At 38.2% G+C, this 23,850-nt stretch overlaps 1 protein-coding gene and 1 pseudogene across 3 annotated transcripts in view; both read right to left on the bottom strand.

The window, feature by feature from the left end:
* Positions 1-4,737, bottom strand: part of LOC308696907 (ubiquitin-conjugating enzyme E2 E1) — a 67,527-nt gene extending 62,790 nt beyond the window's left edge. Inside the window, exons 1-3 of one of the 2 annotated variants that reach the window (XM_081375858.1) lie at positions 4,683-4,737; positions 3,891-4,051; positions 2,761-2,811 (exon numbers count right to left, since the gene is read on the bottom strand). In XM_081375858.1, coding sequence (XP_081231984.1) covers positions 2,761-2,811; positions 3,891-4,045 — 206 coding nt within the window. In that variant the 5' untranslated portion in view covers positions 4,046-4,051; positions 4,683-4,737. Of the gene's footprint in view, positions 1-2,760; positions 2,812-3,890; positions 4,052-4,218 lie in introns of both variants that reach the window. The other variant, XM_081375859.1, reaches the window with a different exon arrangement.
* A 1,823-nt stretch (positions 4,738-6,560) lies between these two features.
* Positions 6,561-22,336, bottom strand: LOC308697357 (ubiquitin-conjugating enzyme E2 E1-like; annotated as a pseudogene). The gene is made up of 5 exons: positions 22,329-22,336; positions 20,933-21,058; positions 10,692-10,839; positions 8,267-8,379; positions 6,561-6,665 (listed from the first exon to the last, which is right to left on the bottom strand). The product of its transcript is annotated as a ubiquitin-conjugating enzyme E2 E1-like (transcript).
* Between the last annotated feature and the right edge of the window lie 1,514 nt (positions 22,337-23,850).

A 23,850-nucleotide genomic window follows, 5' to 3' on the forward strand; every position in this document is an offset into this window, starting at 1 on the left:
TTACGATTAGGGTTATATCGGCGCCTGCTGGTGTGGCATGCTCTTGACAGCGCTTGATAGCGCATTTTTGCGTTTTCATGTAGGCGGAGATTTCTTTTAAACCGAGCATGTGTGGACGGGATTTTTTTTTTAACCGCAGGAGGAAAAACTCCGGTTATAAAAATACCCGTGTCCGTGTGGACCAGGCCTAAAACGTCTAAAACGTTCTGGGAGGCGGGTTCCGAGGACTGGAGTTGAGAAACACTCCTTTATAGGGTTGAGAACACAAAAGAACGCTAGATGAGGTGGATCTTTATCTACAGTCCATTGTAGGAAACAAAACTCGCAAAGATTTTAAAACCATTTGACACCAGTGAAGCAGCTCTTTACCGTACATGCAGATTGGGAACGACTTCACATAAATTGCAATTAGTTGCAGTATGAAGTTCACAGCGTTATTTTGGTTGGAGTGAACATCTAATCTTTCAATTAACTGCTGGAGCATATAAGCAGCCACTCACCTTGCTCTGGCATCAGCTGTTTTGGCATCCCTCCACCTCCCCAACTCTACCAACATAATTTAGGCATCTTGCTACTATACTCATCCAAGCATTATTAGTCCCTCTGGGGGTGTATCTAAGCTCAAGCTGAAGTTGCTTCCTTGAGCCCCTCCATTGCGGACAGCAAGCCAAATACGCTTAACCTTATTAGCTTAAAGATTATATGGTCAAACAAACTCTTGAAATAGTATAAAAAAAAGTATTGAAATATGGGGACACTTTTTTTTAAAGGAGAGCCTGTGACCCAGTACTAATGAAAGGCTAAAATCCCCCTGCATTACCCAACATCGAAATTATAATAGCACATGCATTTCCTCTTAACAATATTGCCAACACCATATCAATATCACCATACAACAGAGATTTACATTAGCATTTAGCAGATGCTGTTCCAAAGCGACTTACAAAATTAGAACAAAAGCAACTTGTCAAGAGCCAACAAGATAATCAAAGATAATATAATGATACCACACTCTCTGTTAAACTGTGTTTTCTGGAAAAGTCACATAAATATGACACATTTTTTACATTTATTACCAACTTGACCCCACAAAGACACACAAACACATCAGATCCTGCTGTTCTGGTGAGCATATCATGCAGGGTCCGAAATTAACACCCGCCAAGCGCCAAATGCGGGTAGATTTTCCGTTTGGCGAGTAAATCTCAAAAGGCTATCCGCCACACTGGCGGGTGAATGTTCATACCAAAATATGAAATTTTCAGGGCGCACGCGCTCTTCTGCCTCTTAAGAACGAGCAGAGAGAGAGAGAGAGCCGTCTATGGAGAGAGCCCCGGCCGCGCGCGCGCACTCACTATTCAGAGCGGTCAAGCGTCAAGCTGCCCCGTACTTTTTGACAAGCGTCCTTGACAGGGCGGCCAGAGCTTCTTTGCAGCTCAAGTCGGCGGCGGTGTGTGCGTAGCCTACAGTTAACGCTCTATCTGTTGACGGCGCTGAGGAAAAAGCTCCCGCCACTTGAATAAGCGGTCGCCGCCCATTTGTGTTCTCTTGGCAGTTGGAGAGCAAAGGCCGCGCACCCAGCCGTGCAGAACGTCTTCAGCAATCGCGGATCGTGCATACTCCGCCGCTGGCCAGGCTGCTTCTGCTTTACACACCATGGCTGATCTGTTCTCGAGAAAAGGAGTTTTCCCATAGCGTTTGCACCGCAATACTCGATCCCTTATCTCTCAGGGAACCGAGTAGCCTACGTTCTGCCTTCCCTTCCACATGAGTCAGGTAACAAAACTGACAAAAACAATAAATATTTCACCGCAATGATAGTAATATTTCATATATTTCTCACATTTGAATCAATAGATTTTTTTTTATTATTATTATACATTTCAAATTTTGCTCTGAACAATTTTTTATGTTTGTATTCAACATAATAGACCTAACGTTACCTTATTATCTCAATAAAGGTACAGAAATTAATGTATATGTGACAAAAAAAGGCTGTTTATTATTTTGGCCGGTAAAAAATATGCTTGGCTGGTGGATTTTTTCATCTACCAGTCCCCGTGGCAGGTGAGCCAAAAAGTTAATTTCGGACCCTGATATCATGCTCAGGGGGTTAGACTGGAGCTCTCTGGGTCAAATATATAACACACTTTCCTGATATTCTACTCTTAGAAAAAACAAAATAAAAGTTAAATATCATACTTATCCCTCACTCCTGAGACAACAACTGCTGGGAAAGGTTTACGGGTTATCTAGAACATGACACTGCAACAGCATCAAAAACACTTTGACCTCTATGAATCAGTTGCATGAATGTATTTAGACAGGCAACTGATGCCAACCACATACAATTAAAGAGCTAGAGGATACACTGCAACAACTACAACCAAGACCAGAGTTAAAGAGTGGTCACATTACCACTGCTTGCCGAAATTTCAATAGGAATCTGTGCAATTAGTAGTCTAATGGACAAAGTACCCTGAGCAGATTTTGAGAAGTTGGTCACACAAATTCGCCATCTTCACCAACAAAAATATTTTTTGTTTGAAAGTGACTTCTGTGCAAGCTGTGCTTCATACATAGCTACTCTATTGACAATGGACCTTTTTTGGCCAACAAAATCTTGCTTATGTAGCTGCACCTCTATTTGCTGTAAGAAGTCTGTTTGCTGCATCTGGTTCTTTAATCAAGCATGAACCAAACATTGATACCCACTAATGCAAGTGGAGAATTTCAAATAAAGCCAAAGCATTTCCTCACCTGCAGTTTGGTGGGGGGTCCAACATGATGTCAGCTAGCTCTTTCTGAATCCTGAAAGAAGACATGAAAGCTGTGAAACCGGTTGTCCGAGCAAAAAAAAAAACCCTGCCTAAGATGACGTGACAGCGCCTTCAAATCCTTCATCTGGTCAGCTTTTGAAGGCAGCATAATTGTATCATTGGCTGCCTCTGCTATCCCACAATCCTGTGTGTGCGGTTCCATGGTTGATGAAAGGATAAAAATGGTGACAGGCCTGTAACAACCTTTGACAATAATAAGATATGGCCAAATTATCCCCCCCCCCCTCAAATTATCCCCCCTTTAATATTTTTCATGCTGCTCTGCTGCAAAGTACTAAACTTTTTTTTTGTCTAAATTTGCCATTTTAAATGTTAAATGAAAAGATCAGATACCATGTGGTTTGAGCTGTTCACACTGTCATGAGAAAAACAGATTTGAGTTAAACTGGGTAAACCCAGCCTGATCTGCCGGCGATTTGATTTCGTCCTGCAGCTCAGGCTGGAAACCTGTACATTTATCTCTGCTGCTTCCTTTATAAATTTGCGGGAACCAATCAAAAACGGCCTTATCTACGTGGCGGGTTTAATCCAATCCGTTATGGCTCAGTCCAATTCCTTTTAACCTCTCGACGATGCTCAATGGCTTCTTTTTAGCAAACAAATCGCTTGAGTGGGTGTAAATACCACTAACTTTCTTTTTTTTTGGGGGGGGGGGGGGGGGGGCATAACCTGCAAAAATCGCTCGATTCCCTTGCTGCTACTGCAAATCGCTAATCAACACGTTTGGTTACACATTTCCTGCCTGGAGTTTTCGCGTCGCTCTGTAAAGTACTTCACTCGGATCGTTGGTCTGATTGGTTGAAGGATTATCCAGTTGCATACAGAGTCATTTGAACTATGCCTGTTGATCATGCCTCTTGTGCAGTAGAGAATACATAGCAGACTCCCCAGACCAATGTTCAATCTTAAAAGATTGAGCTTGGTCTGGTGATAGCCAGACTAGATTTGAGTCACATGTGAAAAAAAAAAAAAAAAAAAAATCAGCTTTGGGCCACATTTGCCCACAGTCTGATTGTAGTCTAGGAGTGGGGACTCATGGGGTCTGCTCACCTCTTGGCGCTGGTGGAGAGGAGTTTAGAGGTCTTGCTCATGTTGGCTTTGTTGTCTCTCTTTTTCCCAGGTGTGTCTTTCTCCTGCTGCTGATGGGTGGAGGAGGATGAAGAGGAGGATGAACTAGAGCTGGCTCGCGAGTCCTCATCCGACATCCCGATCTATGAGAGAGAAACAAACATACACTTCATTGAGAAATATTATGTAAAAAAAACCTGTGAGAATAGAACAGTGTATACGCAAAGATGTAACAATATGTAACGAAGCAATGGGGGTGTAACAATGTATGAATGTAATCATGTATTAAGTGTTTCGACGCGGGTTTGACCTTTAACTCCAGATCAACAACACGGCGCGATCCTGCGCGATTAGCCTATTCCTTGTTTCATCTCAGAATAACAGTAAAACCACCTCTAAACGGTCAGACGTTAATCTGTCGTTTGTGTTTGTCCCAACGCTGAATCTGATCGAACCGAGTCCGTAGGCTACACACGCGATCAATGACACGAGATTAAACCGAAGGAAGTCAGGCACAAACACGCATCAATGTCGAGTTCACCAAACTCCAACTTTACCCCGTCCCACAAATCCGGTGAATAGATACGGTAAAAACACAGTAATTGTGTCGTCATAACTATAGGATCGCAGTTGCCTGAGCTCAATCTTCATTTAACATCGATGGGTAATTGTTTCTGGCCCTTACAATACAGACGAGAATAAAGGCATCCTAACGCACCACCGACGTAAACATGATAGAAATTTGAAGTATATTGTAAGGTTTGAAGGTTGTACCTCTCTTTGTGTCGGTGTGTGTCCGTGGACGCGCGTGTCTCTCAGAGCGGAAGTGCTGCTGCTGCAGAGAGAGAGAGAGAGAGAGAGAGAGAGAGAGAGAGAGAGAGAGAGAGAGAGAGAGAGAGAGAGAGAGAGAGAGAGAGAGAGAGAGAGAGAGAGAGAGAGAGAGAGAGAGAGAGAGAGAGAGAGAGAGAGAGAGAGAGAGAGAGAGAGAGAGAGAGAGAGAGAGAGAGAGAGAGAGAGAGAGAGAGAGAGAGAGAGAGAGAGAGAGAGAGAGAGATCAAACCACTGATCTATATAATGACATTCTATATAGATCAGTGGATCAAACACGTAATATCAGCACAAAATGGTCCTTGAAGAGTTGGAGTGTCAACGGACAGTTAAAGGGCAATTAACATAATCTTTTCATATGAATCCACTCCAACCTTTATTTTATTTTATTTATATTTTATTATTAATGTTTATTTTACTTTTTTATTTTTTACACGTTTACATTTATGTGTGTGTTCTCTGTAAAGTAGTCCCACGTTGTATTTTTTTAAATTGTGCTATAATAGCACAATTTTAAAAAATTACAACGCACAGAGAACACACACATAAATATCTTTATTGATTATTAATTATCTTAATTATCGTGTGGTACTTATTATTAGGCCTGTTGATCACATTGGTTGTTTTATTTATTAGGTAGGCTAATAGGCTATTACTCGTTTATTTGCTCTTTTGTTACTTTATAAAACTTAATTTACACAATACTTCTACTGTACACTCAGGTGTGCAATAAATACTACCACACAATAATTAAGCTAATAAATAATAAAGATATAATGATAAAAATAATTTAACGTGGAAATACATGAAAAGAGTTAGACTACTGACACAAAGGCAAAGCCTTTCTCTATGGTCTGCACACAGACTCAAAACAATTTATGTATGCCACAATCTTATTACAAACTCTTGCATTATCAATTCCCAGTCTAAGTTGATAAAAGACTATTAAAAACTAAACCAAAAATATTAAAGTTACAGATGCCGTATAAAAGACATTGTAAAGTAATTTAGTTGAACATCTGTGAACATAATGTTTATTTGAGTCAAGTCATTTACAGAACATATTAATCATTTCACAAGTAGACTATGTGAAATGCCTGTCACAATCACATACAGTATAAGCTGCACACAAGCATGAGATCTTAGAGACACGGGAAGTTTTTATTTGTGAAAATTTCTTTTTCCATAAAGTAAATAAAGTTATCTGTTTTCCAGTTTACTTTATTAGAAGTAATAGGATATCTGTAGTGGATTGCATTTTCGAACATTTCCCCTAAAACAGGTTCTCAACTGTTTCTGCTTTAGGATCCAAATTGTATATTACATCAAGTGACTGTTCAACATAAACAAAAAATGTTATTAAAATCACAGTGTGGGCTATTCATATTACCAATAATGGCATAGGCCCAATGTGCTCATTTTATTTACAAAAGATATAGGAAGTGAATTACTTCCCTTTTAAAAGATGATGAGCCTATTTATGTTATATGGTTATGTTGTTTTATTTGCTTTTGCCGCTGTTGACGACCATCAGAGCAGACTTGCAATCCACTTATGGTCTTTTAAGAATAGCTCATTTAGGGCCTTGTAACTGTGTAAGGTCTGAGGATCACACTTGTGATGTAATACTGGTAGAGTAAAATGTGCGGTCAAGTTCCTTCCTTCTTCCAGGCAATGATCGCTGTGGCATGATCTCACCCACATCATGTGCCATTGTTTTATAGGAAACCCCCTATTATTCCATCTTAGATATTTGAAGAAACAAACACCCTCCACACATTTGGAAAGGGGAAGGTGAGCCGATCTACTTCCTGTCTGTCTGCTTTACAGACTCTCGATGTGGTGTTGCACACTGGATGCAGTGCAGGCTGAGTGCAGCAAAAAATCTTTCTTGATGTCTTTTATTGATGTGGGCAGATAGTCTGACTGCTGCAGACAATCATTATGAGTTACACTCAACAACCGATGCCACATACACACTTGAAGTCAATAAGAGATTCTTTACTTGCCATTTAAAGTCGTTGTTTTGACTCTAGAAAGAGGGAATGACTTCATACATTGCGTTTAGATGTTCTAAAATCACTGGTTATGTTCACAATGGAATATTAGGTCTTACTGCAAACAGTGCAGTATACTATAGACTTAATATTTCATGTTTACATTGTTGTCATGTTTAATGTGTATTCATAATGGCTTTTTTAAATGATGTATTAAAGTGTACACTGCACTATTTTCTAATTTGTTCTCAAATAGTTCCTGCAAATGACAGGGAAACGTATACAGAATATACTGGGAATGGCTGTGCAAAGAGAATAAATCTGAATTTCTCAGTTCTGAGAGTTATGTTTTTTTCTGCTTTCTTTTTTCCATTATTTACTTTCAGAGGCAGTTTGGCAGAAATGACAGTGAGTGGAAAAAGATGGGCCTTGGTGTCAGGATGTCAATGTTACTGTCAGTAATTATATTTTCTCTCTTCAAAACCAGTACCAGGAGCCTTCAATCCTGCCACCGAAATTATATTTATAATTTGAACAGATCAAAATTCATACCACACCAAATTTTTAAGTCAATATTTTTGTACCTTGTGCCAAATAAAAGAAAACTCTTTTTTTCTCCAGTAACATTTGAAATATTCATCTTGACAAGGCAAGAGTAAACAAATATAAAACTATACACTTAAATGAGGTGTGACTTTTTATTCCAACAAAAGCAAAATGATATAGAATGTGATATTTTTGTTCTATAATAACCTACTGAAATGGTGATAAAGGAGAGATGCAAATTATGATATCTGCAAATGAACAACAACAGCAGGTTCCTTAATAAAACTGAATATTGTGCACATTAAGAGTTGTAATTTTCCAGCAATGGTAAGATTATGGACTATATTTTTTGACTACCATTGTTGTTTTGCAACAACTGCATTTGTGGTAATGCGTATGATAGTTGTGTCATGAACATTCATAAAGCTACTCATAACAATAGGTTTGTGGTTTTGATGCCTGTCATATTGAAAGGTGGATGGAAAATATTAACAAGCCACAGAGCACTACTGACAAGACTATTAGTCTGGTTAAACATGTGGTAAGCCATTCATTGAAAGAAATCTTAGCCATTGTAATGAACAGCAAATGTGAACAGACTGACCAATACTAACAGTCAAACAGTACAAACTGTTTTAGTAATTCGTTTGCTTATTACAATATATGAACAATGTAGTCTCACAATGTGTGTTTTACAATAAACCACATTTCATGAGATGAACAATTGGTTAGATTTTCTCTTAAATATTTTAAAAGAAAAAAACAGTAACAATTGTATCAAATGAAAAACAAAATGAGCTTGTTTCATGAAATGAAGGTCGCAAAAAAAAAAACCAAAAAAAAACAGCCATCTCACATCTCACTACAAATTCAAGTAAATAAGTTACATTTTGCAGAAAAAGCGATTTTTAGGACTTTTTGCATAGGCACATCATTTTAAATCACAATTTAGCACAACTCAAATACAAATACACTAATTCTCATTACACTAATGTATTTAGAACTGTGGTCAGAGTCTGTGGCATAGTGTTTGGTCCACTGTTTGGCTATCCTGTCAGGTTCCAGTCTGTTGGTGTGTGGCGATGCTTCCAGAGGATCAGCTGTAAGGAAAAGGAATAGAGGAGTTCGTAGCAGTTTGGCCCCCCTTCACACTATTGTCTGATCTCGTCTATCATGTTTTCCTACTTTAGAAACACTCCTAAAGTGAAGAAAGCATTAACACTGATATTCTGAACTCTGCCGAAAACATTAACACTGATATTCTGAACTCTGCCGCTGCATTTATAAAGACGTGCATACAATAAGCCTCAATGTGAAAGTACCACAGTTTCCAAAATGTACCTATGAATAATTCATAAAAAGTATCTCTTTAAGTTTTAGTAATATGGCACTCAATGGATAAAGAAATCCAAATGTGCTCTTGGAAAACGTACGTGCATTAGAAATGGGCCAGATTCTGTATGAGGTGTGTGAAGGGAGTCTTATTTTCAGAAAATAATTAAATTAATTTCAGTGAAGTCATTAAAGCAGTTAAAATGTTGCTCATTTGTGCATAAAATTGTGAATTTTAAGTTACATTTTCATAATGTTGTGAAATAATTTAATTACTTGTATTCGAGTGCCAAAAAGTTGTATGCATGCTCATAAGAACACTCATGTCAGTTTCTGGCTTTATAAATCCTGATTTGTTCCTCAGTTTTGACATGAGATAAAAACCATAAATTAGAAAAACTCCAATTAGAAGTTTAAAACAATTTTTAAAGACAAATTTCTGAGGATTTCGATATAAGACCTTGAGTTTGTTACACAGCCCTATTTGTTTGAACCACGAGAGGCGTTAAAGCTTACACTATACATCACGTCAGGAGTTACTTTCTTTTGGCATAAGTCGACTTTAGTTTAACAATGTATATTTTACTTAAATCGCTTCAGAGGGCCTTTATTTACCCCCTGGAGTTGTCCTGGTGGAAGAGCCAGGACATTCTTTAAAATAAGTGATTGTATTTGTCTGAAAGAAAAAAGTCATATACACCTAGGATGGCTTGTGGGTGAGTAAATCATGATGTAATTTTTTATTTTTAGATAAAGACACAAAGTAAAGCAAAAAAACTTGGAAGATCAGTGCGGGTGAATCCGGTAATCCCTCTCTTTCCATGTCGGCTGCAGTTGCTGCTGCCTAAGAAAAACAAATTAATTTAGCATTACAATTAAATCTTTAAGACATTACAAATCTAAATGTTATACTTACATAAGCTTCAATTAGAAGGGATTCTGTTCTCTCTTTAAAATGGGCCATTAAGAGTTGCAAGATGCACAGGACCAGAGAATTTCCCTCTTGATACTTCGACAGAACAGCACACACCTCATTGTTTGTTGGCTTTTCTTGAAAAAAAAAAATCTTAGAATCCTCTTGCCTTTCCCTTCAATGCTCTCCATGTTTTTTTTTGTAGCAGTGAGATGTCAGTAAGCAATTAGAAATGTAAAAAGAACCCCTTCAGACAAAACAAGTAAGGCCATGAGTTCCCAGATTAAATGCATGTTTGAGTTGTCTGAACTGAAATCAGCATGTACGGACACCTCTTAAAACATCAGTGCCATTGTTTTGTCTCAAGATACACACCAGTAATGTTCTTCAAAGGCACGTTTATAAAAGCTACTTTAATGCCCTAAGGCCTAATCATGTCATATTAGCCTTGTCTGTTAAACCAGGCCTTAATGTCTCAGATTTAAACCTCAGCAAAAATGTCTCGTTGAAGTTTAAAAAGTTTAAAACGCTGATTCAATCCTTTGTTCATCACTTAATGTAAACTAAACTCCTAAAACTTGCCAACTGTGGTTGTTTTGTTAGGAAAACTGACTGAATAAAATTGCTCCAAAAATATTTATTGAATATTCAAATGGTGAAAAATTAAATAAGTCAAGCGTACATTTTTGCAACAAGACCACATATGCTGCCTTAATGCAATTTAAGCCGGGCACTTAACGACTATAAGACCGTTTATCAATGTAACTTGATTACTTACGACTGATCATGCCCAAACGAGTTGAGTCAGAGAGAGTCGGTGTTCAACATCTGCTCCAGTCGTTGGAAACAGTCTGTAAGTGTGTTCAGTTCAGTCTTAGAATTTACAGTATTCGCTAAATCTACAGAAGAGCAGCATTTATTCAGAACATCACTGCAGCTTAAATATGAGAGCAAAAAACAAAACAATTGTACGCAGTTTTATACATGAGCATTAAGCAACTGCATATATGCCCACACCTATAACTGCCTTTTCTGTAGTCTAGGTCAAACAGGTGGAGCTCCAACATACTGACAAACACTGGAGCTTCAGCCCATGACCAGCAAATCGGCTCTTTCCAACCACTTGTTAGAAAAGTTAGAAGTGTTTCACATGGTTGTATATCTTACCAGGGTTACAGTCTGTAAGTAGAGAGCAGATGGACAGCAGCACTTTGGAGATGGTGAGTGCTGGGCTCCAGTTGTCCTTCAGGATGTCCAGACAGATCACACCCTGACTGTTGATGTTGCAGTGGTAGATTCTCGTGCGAAAAGTCACCTGAGAGATCAGAACAGGACAACAGTTGATGTGAACAAAAATAAGACACTGTGTCCAATAATTAATGGTGAGAAACCCATTCAAGACCTTATGAAAACAATTAATTTTGAGAGAAGTGAAATATATGCTACTGTGATGGTGAGGCATGGTTTTGAGGAAAGAAGCTCACCATAACAAAGTAACTTAGTGAAGCAGTGTTTTTGTATTCTTTTTTTATATCTGCATTGAGTCCACAGTAAAAGTTTCAATTAACATAATAGCCACAAAAAAAACAACCCCCCCCCCCAAAATAAATACACATACACTAACAAGGGTAACGAGACAGAGGTGAAAACAATCAAGGAGCAATAAGGTAATCACAGGAAACAGGAACTGACCTAGACTACAAACTAAAAGTGCAACAAGGAACACAATGTCAAGTCAAGTCAAGTCACCTTTATTTATATAGCACTTTTTACAATTCAGATTGTATCAAAGCAGCTTCACAGTGATAACATGAAAATAATACAACAAAGTTTGATTCTTGAAGAAAATTGTGTCATCGTCCACCTTAAGTAAGGCAGATCAATAATACTGTTGAATATTAAATGTCCCCAACTAAGCAAGCCAAAAGCCAAGGCAACAGTGGCAAGGAATCAAAACTCCATCAGATGATAGAATGGACGAACAGTGTATGATTATGATTCAGGCAGCATTACAGGTCAGGTGCCTATACCATGAAGCCGGTTTAGGTGGCTAGCCAGCTATGTTTCAGTTTAGTTTCCGCCAACCCTGGGTTTTAGGTAATCGGTGTTCGTTGCCATGGTATCTTACGCTGCACGGCTAACCTGCTCCGGGGCAGGTTATGTTCTGGATTCAAGATCTCAGACTGAAGTTTGACCAATCAGCTGAGAGCAAAGAAACATATTGGTGACGTAACATATTCCCAGTGTCTGTTACAATGACTTCACCTTTTCTTCCAAATCCGGTGGACATCTCAGCGCAAATTGTTAGACGAGCACTTCATAGAGAAAGAGTTCTTAGCCAGACAAAATCCCCTTGCCTTTCCTGATAGTTATTTGTATGAAAGATACAGATTTTCCGCAGAAGGAATGTCTTATCTTTGCGAACTTCTTGAGCCGCACATAAAGAATTTAACACGTCGAATTCATGCACTTACTGTACCGCAAATATTGCATTGGTTTTTTTTTTTTTGCAAGTGGTACATTCTTGCACGGTGGGTGACACACAGAAGCAAGGGGAAAACACGGTTTGTCGAACCATTCGCAAGGTGGTCCTCACTCTGCAGGAGTACATGAATAGTTTCATTAATAGTGTTGCCCGGACATTTATCGACCATGTCCATAAAAGATGGCTTTTATAAAATTGCCGGTAAGATATATTGATAGGGTGACATCACATGAACTTTTTTTTTTTTTTTTTTCAAAAAGCAAATATCACAAATGTACTGTACAATTATAATACATGTTAAGAATTATTTTAAATCTTTATTATTATTCTGTTAATCTTATGATAGGATTCCCTAGAGTCATTGCAACATGTATGCAGTCTATTGCTCCAATCTCCACTGCTCTAGAGGAACATGAGGCAGATTATGTTAATAGGAAGTCCTATCACAGCCTTAATGTTCAGGTAGAGATGATGTGAATATGTGAGATGATTATTTTCTGTGAGACGAATCTTTAAATTAATAGTAACATTAACAGATATAACAATGATCTACTAAACATTTCATCTGCAGACGACTTGTGGTCATGAACATATGATCACAAGTTTGGATGCCAAATGGCCTGGCTCCAGTGCTTGACTCACGAATTTTCCGTGAGTATGTGTTGTGTCAGCACAAAACACTGTTAATTTGAACTGAGATAGAAAAACCTACACAATAACCCCCTATCATGACCCTCAGACAGGGCCACAGCACCGCTTCAAGTTGGCCCTCAGTAAAACCAGAGTGAAGATAGAGATGACCTTTGGCATCCTAAAGGCACATTTCAACTGTGTTCGGCCCTTAAGAGTCACCAGAGCGGGCATCACTAGTGGCTGCATGTGCCATTCTGCACAATACAATATAGCCACCAGTAGAAAGGAGTGAGAAACACCACAAAACCAGCTTCTCCCTGATGATACTGACCTGATCACACTTGACCACCCAGCTGGTGCAGATGTAGACGCAATCACCATACAATATTACACTTAATAAAAGAAAATTGAAACTGCAGATAGGTCTCAAACTGTTTTATTGGTTTTGTGGGATTAGAGGGAGAAAGAGAGCAAGAGAAAGTTGCATTAATAAATATCCATACTAAAGTGTTACTTGGTTAAATAATTAATTAATACATTTATAAAAAAAAAAATTTATTAAAAAAATTAATAAATTTTTTGGAGCCTCCTCAGCTCACAGTCCAGCTCCTTTAGTAAACAGTCTAGTTCAAGTCTCCTTTTGTACAGGGCCCTGACTGAGTCTGTTTCCACCTGAAACATAATTCCACCACAAACATGATCATTACAAGTTTTCTGGAGGCTCATCAAATCACAAAAAGTTCCTTGACTTCCTACAAACACAGGACTGACTGTAATTTATGGCAAGGGTTTTAAATCCTTACACATTTCTTCTGAAGCCCATTGAGGTAGAGGCCTCAGTTTCTGGGGCAGGTTGTGAAAAATCCTACAATAAAAAAGATGTGTAAGGGCCAGTCCCTTTTTTATGCCACACATTCAAATGTTTTCCATAATAAAAAGCCCAGTGCATTCACATCAGCAACTGTCTGAGCACACACAGACAGAGTGTCTTCATTTCCTCCACCCTAATAAATAAAAATAGGCCAATGTAAAGCATAACTGTTGTAAATCAGGTTATGTTTGGTGTTCTGTCTGCTGCATACTGACCTCTGTGTGGGAGACTGTGTGTATGTGTGCTGGCTTCAACAGGGACACTGTATTTCCCTCTACTGCAGAACATACAGTCAGCCATATTTAAAACTTAAAAAAGTAGTAATGTATTGCACACGTACCCAGTGTTACTTGCTTAGAGGAGCCAGCACCAGGGTCAGACTGTACAGGACCTGTAATCCCATCCATAATCGTCCGTCCCTTATTGCCTACTCAGAGCCAACTCCTCCGCCACAGTGTATTCTGGTTTTCTGAATTTAACTCTTTATTTCTGTGTGCTGCAAACAAGTGTTTGTGATAAAATGTTCACAAAAGTAATAAAAGGTTGTGGTAAATACTCACCACTTTGAATTATATTTTTATATTTTGTCTTTATCTGCTGCCAAGAACATTTGGAGTTGGGGTTGCATCTAAAAATCAATGAATATTAATCTTTCTTAGTACATACATGCACATTTTTTATATATTATAAAAATAGGCTATAGGTTATTACACATATAGGCTTCACATACATATATACATACATAATTTTACAAAAATATAGAACATAGGCTATTTGTTTAACTTACACATTAACAATCAGCAATCTTTGTCCAACAGGCTTCTCTTGCTTTGGCAGCAGAGACCGTATTGTTTCGAGCTTGAAATACATATTTAAATTCATCGTAATTCTGAATGATTATCTCTTGCTCCTCCGCGGAAAAATATATCGCTCTCGCTCTATCCGCGATTGGTTGTTCAGGCCCCAGAAGTCAGATTGCATCAAAACATTCAGAATATTTATCCAGTTCCATCTGGTTGGAGGTCGGAGTCATCACGCCGGTATGGAGACGAGTTTGTTGAGGATCAGTGCCGATGGCTGTCGTGTCGATGAGGCCTTCACAGGGCTGATGAGGCTGGCTCTTCAGGGATCCGGCTGACTTCAGTAAACCTCGGAATAAACAGAAAGACTAACATTAGCGTAGATGCCATTCTTCTTATGATGTAACGAGTACATCAGGTGTTATAGGAAGTGTCCCCAGTTCTGGCTGACCTAATCTATGCAGCCTAATAATCATTTAACTGATTTGAATAATATAAATGTATAATGTTCTATATGAATGCCAGGTAAAAGAGATGTGTTTTTAGTCTAGATTTAAACTGACAAGAGTGTGTCTGCTTCCCGGATAATGTTAGGAAGACTGTTCCAAAGTTTAGGTGCTAAATAGGAGAAGGATCTACCGCCAGCAGTCGATTTTTATTATCAACTGGCCAGAATTTTAAGGTCACAGTAGACGTGAAGGACTATAATGCGTTAAGAGCTCATTCAAGCACTGGGGAGCTAAACCATTTAGTGCTTTGTAAGTAGTCAGCAATATTTTAAAATGTATATGTTTAATAGGGAGCCAATGCAGTGTTGACAGAACCGGGCTAATATGGTCATACTTTCTGGTTATAGTGAGAACTCGAGCTGCTGCGTTTTGGGCCAACTGGACTTTGTTTATTAAGCGTGCAGGGCAACCACCCAGTAGAGCATTACAATAATCTAATCCGTTAATTTTGTGAATTGGTGCGTTTCGTTGGGGCGCGAAGAAATATAGAGCTGAGTATCATCAGCATAACAGTGAAAACTAATTCCATGCTTCCTAATGATATCTCCCAAGGGTAGCATGTACAGGGTGAACAGCAGCGGTCGTAGTACTGAGCCTTGTGGTACTCCATACTGAACTGAACTTGACATCTCTTCATTTACTGCTACAAAGTGATAACGGTCAGATAAGTATGGTTTGAACCATGCTAGTGCAATTCCACTAATGCCAACATCATTTTCGAGTCCATTCAAAAGAATGTTGTGGTCAATGGTATCAAATGCAGCACTAAGATCCAGTAACACTAATAGTGAGTTACAACCACCATCGGATGATAAAAGCAAATCATTTGTAACTCTAATGAGAGCAGTCTCAGTACTATGATATGGTCTAAATTCTGACTGGAAATCCTCGCAGATATCATTTCAAACAAACACAGAATATGACAGTATCCTTCTTTTGTTCACTCATTTGAACTATTCGTTTAAACTATTTAAATGCTTTTCTGATTAAATAAATTGTGTTGGTCCTGCATTAGAACTCATCTGAGAATCAACATGAAACGTATAATAAAAAAAAAAAACACACACTAGATAACAAAATATTAATAATATTATTTAAGAAAAAAATCTACAGTATTTCGAGGCAAAGATACCAAAATAAACAGGATTTAAGTGCAGCAGTCTGGTGTTTAATAAGAATTCTCTGACTATAGACAAAGGAACGGAACAACCAAACTTCATAAGATTAAATCAGACAAAGAATTGAACAAAACACAGGGCTTAAATAACAGAGTGAACTAACCAATCAAAACCACATCAGGTGCATGCTAATCAATCAGTAACCAAGGAGACAAATGACAGGGAAAAACCAACACATACAGAAAACACATCAGAACCCTGACAGTTGGGGAGTAACTAGTTACATTTAACTGAGTTACGTAATTTAATTACAAAATAAATGTAACTGTAATCAGTTACTGACAAAAAATACAACAAAAATACAAGGGGGATACATCTTAATATTTTCTGTAAAAAATTATATGTTGAATAATATTAATTTGTTACTTTGCCTGTTTTTGATGTGTACGATGCCTTTTAAAGGCCGTTTAGTAAGGCGATGCTATTCTGATGCTTTTGATTGGTTCTTTAGGCTACAATCTGTCTAAGAGTTGCCACCACGGCGAGTGATAAAAATGTGCAGTGCTGGAAATAGAAAATTAATTAAAAAGTAATCAAATGTAATCAGTTATATTACTTTAATAACATAATTGAAATAGTTGCACTACGTATTACATTTTAAATAGGGTAACTTGTAATCCGTAACCTATTACATTTCCAAAGTAACCTTCCCAACACTGCTTAAACGCACAACAAAAACGATGAGAAAAGTGCAGAACTCTTTCAAAACTCTGAAGCAAACTCCAAAGGAACTTTGTTTTGGCCAGTTTCGTTCGAAATTATGTCACACCCATTTGTTTTTTCATTTTATCTATCAGGGTCTTAAAGGTGACATATTATGCCCCTTTTCACAAGATGTAATATGAATCTATGATGTCCCCAGAATATGTCTATGAAATTTCCACTCAAAATACTCCCCAGATCATTTATTATACAGTAGCTTGTCAAATTTGCCCCTTTTTGGGTGTGAGCAAAAATGCTCCGTTTTTATGTCCCTTTAAATGCAAATGAGCTGCTGCTCCCCGCACCCGTTCAGAAGCTGGCTGGTCGTTTACATGAGCTTCGGATACTCTGTCAATAACAAAACATGCGAATAATCTCACCCATCCAAAATCTCAGAAATAACCAGTAGCGGATAACCATTCGGAGAGACTCAGGAGGAGGTTGCAACTTTTAGACTGCACCTGGACGTTTCTGAATGGTTAGTGGATGTTTAGTCATCTGTTTCTGGGGAATTTCTGTTGAAAATGAATCCACTGCTCTCTTGTTTCATCTGAGGCTGGGACTCTAAACAGTGTTCTGTGTTCGTCTGTGCAGCCAACAACAGAAAAGTTTGCATGCTTTGCTCGAACTTTTGCCATTGCGTTAGAACTGGTTACACTGTTGTCGCTTGTGAAAACTAAATGGTGGCGCCGTGGGTGAAAACATGCAGATTAAGGGGTGGTAATATTATAATAAGATCCCCTTCCTATGTCAGAAGGGGATTTTATCAGAACTTATTTTTTTACATGCTTGCAGAGAAAGGCTTACCAAAACAAAGTTACTGGGTTGTCACTTTTCACGTTTTCTGGGTTGGTAGATGCACTGGGGACCCGATTATAGCACTTAAATCAAGCATCACGTTAGTTCAGGCAGGCCACGTCAGCCAAGCTCGCATCAGCTGATAGCCAGCTGTTCCAAATGTGTACCAATCCAGACTATCTATCACAGCGGCCTATTTAAATTCCCATTCCTTCAGCACTTCCTCCATAGCATAGCTGCTCGCAATCAAACTCCCTCCTCCAACCCCAACTCCACCCAACCGAACCTTTAATCAATCTGACTTGTTATTTTGTTTTTCCGTACAGGTCACTACATTGCAAGCATTTTTTGCAGATTAAGGGGTGGTAATATTATAATAAGATCCCCTTCCTATGTCAGAAGGGGATTTTATCAGAACTTATTTTTTTACATGCTTGCAGAGAAAGGCTTACCAAAACAAAGTTACTGGGTTGTCACTTTTCACGTTTTCTGGGTTGGTAGATGCACTGGGGACCCGATTATAGCACTTAAATCAAGCATCACGTTAGTTCAGGCAGGCCACGTCAGCCAAGCTCGCATCAGCTGATAGCCAGCTGTTCCAAATGTGTACCAATCCAGACTATCTATCACAGCGGCCTATTTAAATTCCCATTCCTTCAGCACTTCCTCCATAGCATAGCTGCTCGCAATCAAACTCCCTCCTCCAACCCCAACTCCACCCAACCGAACCTTTAATCAATCTGACTTGTTATTTTGTTTTTCCGTACAGGTCACTACATTGCAAGCATTTTTTGCAGATTAAGGGGTGGTAATATTATAATAAGATCCCCTTCCTATGTCAGAAGGGGATTTTATCAGAACTTATTTTTTTACATGCTTGCAGAGAAAGGCTTACCAAAACAAAGTTACTGGGTTGTCACTTTTCACGTTTTCTGGGTTGGTAGATGCACTGGGGACCCGATTATAGCACTTAAATCAAGCATCACGTTAGTTCAGGCAGGCCACGTCAGCCAAGCTCGCATCAGCTGATAGCCAGCTGTTCCAAATGTGTACCAATCCAGACTATCTATCACAGCGGCCTATTTAAATTCCCATTCCTTCAGCACTTCCTCCATAGCATAGCTGCTCGCAATCAAACTCCCTCCTCCAACCCCAACTCCACCCAACCGAACCTTTAATCAATCTGACTTGTTATTTTGTTTTTCCGTACAGGTCACTACATTGCAAGCATTTTCTATCATGGATTTGTATTTCCACAACTCGTGTAATTGAGAATTGTAATTATGTATGCATATACTGGTTCTGTTCTGTACCCCAGGGGGGTTTGACTTGCTGCTCTCCCCGCTCTGTCCAGGCAGTTGCATGGACAGGCGTGGGAGTTTTGCCCACACTGTTAGAAAAATCTGTAGAAATTACAGTATTACTGGCAGCTACTTGCCAGTAACTTACTGTAGATTTAAATTGATGTTATTTACTGGCAACAATTTGTTCAAAATTAAATGAACATTAAACATTAACAAGTCTTTATCTTTACAGAATAAAACTAAAATAACATCCTCATGCAAAGCATTCTGGGAACCAAAATCTGAAGGAAAAAAAAACAGAAAAAGGTTGATGAAGATTTCTGGTTCCCAGAATGCTTTGCATTAGATTGTCATTTTATAATTTTATTCTTTAAAGACAAAGACTTGTTAATGTTTAATGTTCATTTAACTTTGAACAAACTGTTGCCAGTAAATAACATCAATTTAAATCTACAGTAAGTTACTGGCAAACAGCTGCAAAACTACAGCAAATTTTTTACAGTGCAGATCAGAACCATACCGCCAACACTAACTGTATGCTATAATTGTAATAAATTTGTATACTTGACGAAGTGGTCCTGACTGAAACACCGAAAAAGTCAGATGAAAACATTTTTTGTGAACAGAAAGAAGTCCTGAAAGAAGAAGTCTTATGATTTAAAATTAAGATTACCACCACTAAAGGCATTCTTTGTTGTTTCTAAAGGTTTTGATAAAGCCCAGAGAAATATGTTTATTTCATTTTTTGATTCTCAAGCAAAATGTATCTTGTTCTATGGATGATTAGATATTTTACTGGAAAAAAATACTGTTAGAATTTTTTTTTTTTCAGAGATAACTTAAAATATCACAGGGTTCTCCAGGTTAAAAACTAGGGCTCATTAGGGCTCAGCTTACAAAAATGTATCAGAACTTATGATGTCACATAATGAATTGCAAAATGTATTGCTTGAATGCATTCTAATTTGCTTTGGATACAAGTGTCAATAGCACTGTAAATGTACATTGCACATGTTGGATTGCCAACAAGGTGAGTGATAAATTCATATACATTTTCTGCCCATTTACTGAGCAAGTATTTAGATTCTGAATATTTTAGTATTTTTGGTGAAGCAAATCATTTTGAAATGTTTTTGAATCAGCCCTGAGGGTCACTTACACCACATTCTGTATCATGTCATTGTCTCTTCATTATCTGATCATTATCTCTCATTAAATCACAAATCTTCCCCCACCCTCTTCTCATATCCTCACTTCAATGTGTTCTATACGGCCACACAAGATGTTAACAGCTAACTAGCAGTGAGTAGAGTGAAAGTGAAAGCTGTGCTGATGTGGGTGACGGCCCATCTTTCTACAGAAGGCTGACAGGGAAAATTAAGTCTGGGAAGTTTATTGATCTAAGATCAAGACTATTATCAGTCTCGACAAGGTTTTAATGAACAAATAAACTTTTTTTCTGAAGTGACAGACACTAAACCCTGGTTTCTTGAGTAGTTTAACTGTCTTTTATGCAAAAAAAAAAAAAAAAAAAAAAAAAAAAAAAAAACATTTTAACCTATAAACACATCTATTTCTGTCTTCAGTTAGAGATTTCAGAAATCGTTCAGCAAGACTGCTATCACATCAGTAGATGAAATACAGCAGTGAGAGCAGGTGAAACCTCAGGACACCAGATTCCTTCTCATCATCAAAAGACGAGAGAGAGAGAGAGAGAGAGAGAGAAAGAGAGAGAGAGAGAGAGAGAGAGAGAGAGAGAGAGAGAGAGAGAATACTACTTCAATACTCATTTCATCCCCAGAAATTGAGAAAAATGCATTAAGCTGAACTAAAATAGATTAAGTTCAACTTAATGCATTTGTTTAAATGTAGATAAAAATCAATTGAATGCAACCACTTACGATAATTTTTTTTACAATAATTTCAACGAATCATTTTTTTTTTTCAGTGTGGCACCTTTAGTCCTTTTCTTGTGATCTCTGTATGCTTTCATTTAAAAGAGAGATTTTAAAGAAAGAGATTTAAAAGAATAACTTGTATTCCAAAGAAAAATACAAATTAAATGGACTCAAACTGACATGAACGACTGAACGATGACAGGATTTACTGTCTGGGAGAAGGCTCTGACCTTGGGTGGTTTGAAGGGGTAGTCTGGTGTGAAAACGATGTCCAGGAAGAACACTCCTCCCTCATACACTGAGGACCCAGGATAGTGGACCTCCACTCATAAATGTTGTCTCTTTTTGGGCCGGCACTGAAAATAAAGCACAACCAGTTCAATGGAGAAAAGTTGAGCTGCACTTAAACATTAGGCTGATTCAAAAATATGCAGATTATGCAATCCTCTTTAGTGTGACATAGTCTTTGAATATGAACTAAAAAATGTTTGTTTGTGGTGCAAACTGCCAGGCACTGTGTGGTAATGAGCAATTATGGGATAGCATTACTGTGCCAGAATATTTGGCTACCAAGAGATTGCTGGAACTGAGAACAGCTATTTAGGCTCATATCTGAATTTGGTTCTTGTCAAAAAGCCTGAAGGAAAGCTAATAGAATTTCTATCATAATTTGATAATTGGAATCAATCCCAATGGGACTTTTCAGGAATTTTAACTGCAGTGCACAGATATATACGAGTCTGTGCATATGTGAGCAAGACAAATCTGGTTTTACACATTGTTTCTTGTTAATGTAGTTGATATGAAGATACAACGAGGAACAACTTTGAGGTCTCATTAAAGCAAAAATTTACACATAAAACTCAAAGTGTAAATGCATTTACGAAGAGATTTATTTAGTGCTAGCATGTGCCTCAGCAACCACCATGCTCACAAAACAAGGTATTTCCTAGATCTGTATAAATGCCAATAACACATCACGCAACAAACAAGAGATCGAGTCTGTTCACAAGAAATCTCGTCTCCAGAGATATTTCCAGAGATATTCTCCAGACTCCACAGACACAGATGGAGAGAAAAAAGAATAAAAATACAGAGAAAAAAACAGGAACCATTAGCAGCAGCCACTGTGTTCACTGTCTTTGGCTTCCTCTGCTTCAGTGTGCAGACAGGAAGTGTGAGAGAGGATTTCCTTGTCATCATGAGTTGCCCTATTTCAGTGCTTGGATACTTTTTCTCAAAAAATGTATTTGTCCTCCTCCAAATGTTAGTTTTTGTTTTACATTTACATCATTTTCACAATTTTTATTGAAGAAAACAAATAAATAAGAATAATTCAAAATAAATAAAAACAGACTCACTGACAACCCTGCTATGAAATTCTCACAGTATTTGACTTTGCAGCTCAAGATACACTTCAAAGAAATTACCAGATTTGTACAACAAGGCAGCATAAGTCTGGAAATTACCCACAACCCAGGGCAGAAAAAAATTATCTTTTCAATTATTTGTGGCTTTGCCAAAAGACTCTATTGTTCTTTCTCTTCTATGAGCAAAAGTTTTACGAGTGAGCAGAAATGAGGCTAGGAGCTCCATGACCCTGGTGTACATCACACATCCTCTGACCTTTCCATAAGCTCAAACTAATTGTAACAAGTCCCCATTGGTTCAGGCAATGTTGCCTAGCAACCTCTCCCAAGGGGATGAAAAATATCTGTTTTACTGCAGGGGAGGATTTCCATGGTAACAACACCAATCCCGTCATGACAGGATGGGAATTCTGGTGCGGTTTGGAATGACAGAGGGTGAATGGACCAGCAGTACTCGGCACAACTCTTCTTTGCACATATTAAAATTAATTAAACTCAAATTAATGTTTCATGTATTTATTTAATTAACTTATTTAAGGAGATGTGCAATTTCTGCAAGTGCTGTGTGAAAGCAGCAGAATTATTAAAATTAAAATTAATTATTGTAATTGTACTGTTTTTTTTATAATATAATAATAATAATAATAATAATAATAATAATAAACTAAATGTTTAATAATAATGTTTTAACTAAAATTGCTCATGTGTAATGGATTAGGGGTGTAATAGGGGTATAATCGGTTTTGATCCAAACGATTGCTGATCCTGTCTGATCGATTGCTCCTGTCTGCCTCGCTGCCTGCTGTGAGTGTGTTTGCTTCGGTGCTGTAAGCTCCGTCTTAGCCTCGTATTTCCTTGTTTTGAACCATCATTTACTACAATTTCTAGTTGTTTATACTACTAAATACAGCTTACCCAACATCTCAGATTAACCTGACATCGCTAGCTTCCGTTACTACTAGTACAACACGCTAGTAATTCGCTAGCCTGTTAAAGCGCCACCCGTGCGCTCAGCTATTTTTATTTATTTATTTTTCTCTCGCGCGCCTGCGCCTTTGAGTTCATAAAAGCTCAGGTGAGTAAGAATCACTCAACAAACACGGTGAGTAATGTCTTGTCCTGTTATTGTCACCTGCACTTCATGTCACATGTTTAGCATAGCTTTCTCTGTCGGCAATATAGGATTTATATGTGATAAATGCAAGGAGACAGTTAGGCTGACAGAGAAGATTTCAGAACTAGAAACACGCATCCAAACTTTAATTGAGGATAGTAAGAGTGCTAGAGCTTCAGATACTATTTTGGATGCGCATAGCATAGTGAACACTTTACATGAGTCGGTTCCGGCTGAAGTAGAGCCTGCGCAGCCGGGCAAATGGGTGACAGTGAGGGATCGCTCTAGTCGCGGATCTAAAAACCACTCTTCCGTTCCGATTACCATAACAAAACGATTTGCCCCGCTCAGTGAAACACCCACTGAGAATGATTGTGCCCTAGTAATTGGCGATTCTATTACACAGAACGTGAAAATAGAGACACCAACCACCATAGTCACATGTTTGTCAGGAGCCAGAGCGCCTGACATCAAAGCAAATTTGAAAGTGCTGGCTAATGCTAATCGTAAATTCTCTAAGATCATTATTCATGTCGGCACTAATGATGTTCGACTCCGCCAGTCGGAGATCACCAAAATTAATATTAAAGAGGTGTGTGAACTTGCAAGTACGATGTCAAGGACTGTAATTTGCTCAGGCCCCCTTCCTGTTCGCAGGAGTGAT

The sequence above is a fragment of the Scardinius erythrophthalmus genome (genome assembly GCF_964197995.2).
Source record: "Scardinius erythrophthalmus genome assembly, chromosome: 10".
Lineage (NCBI taxonomy): Eukaryota > Metazoa > Chordata > Actinopteri > Cypriniformes > Leuciscidae > Scardinius > Scardinius erythrophthalmus.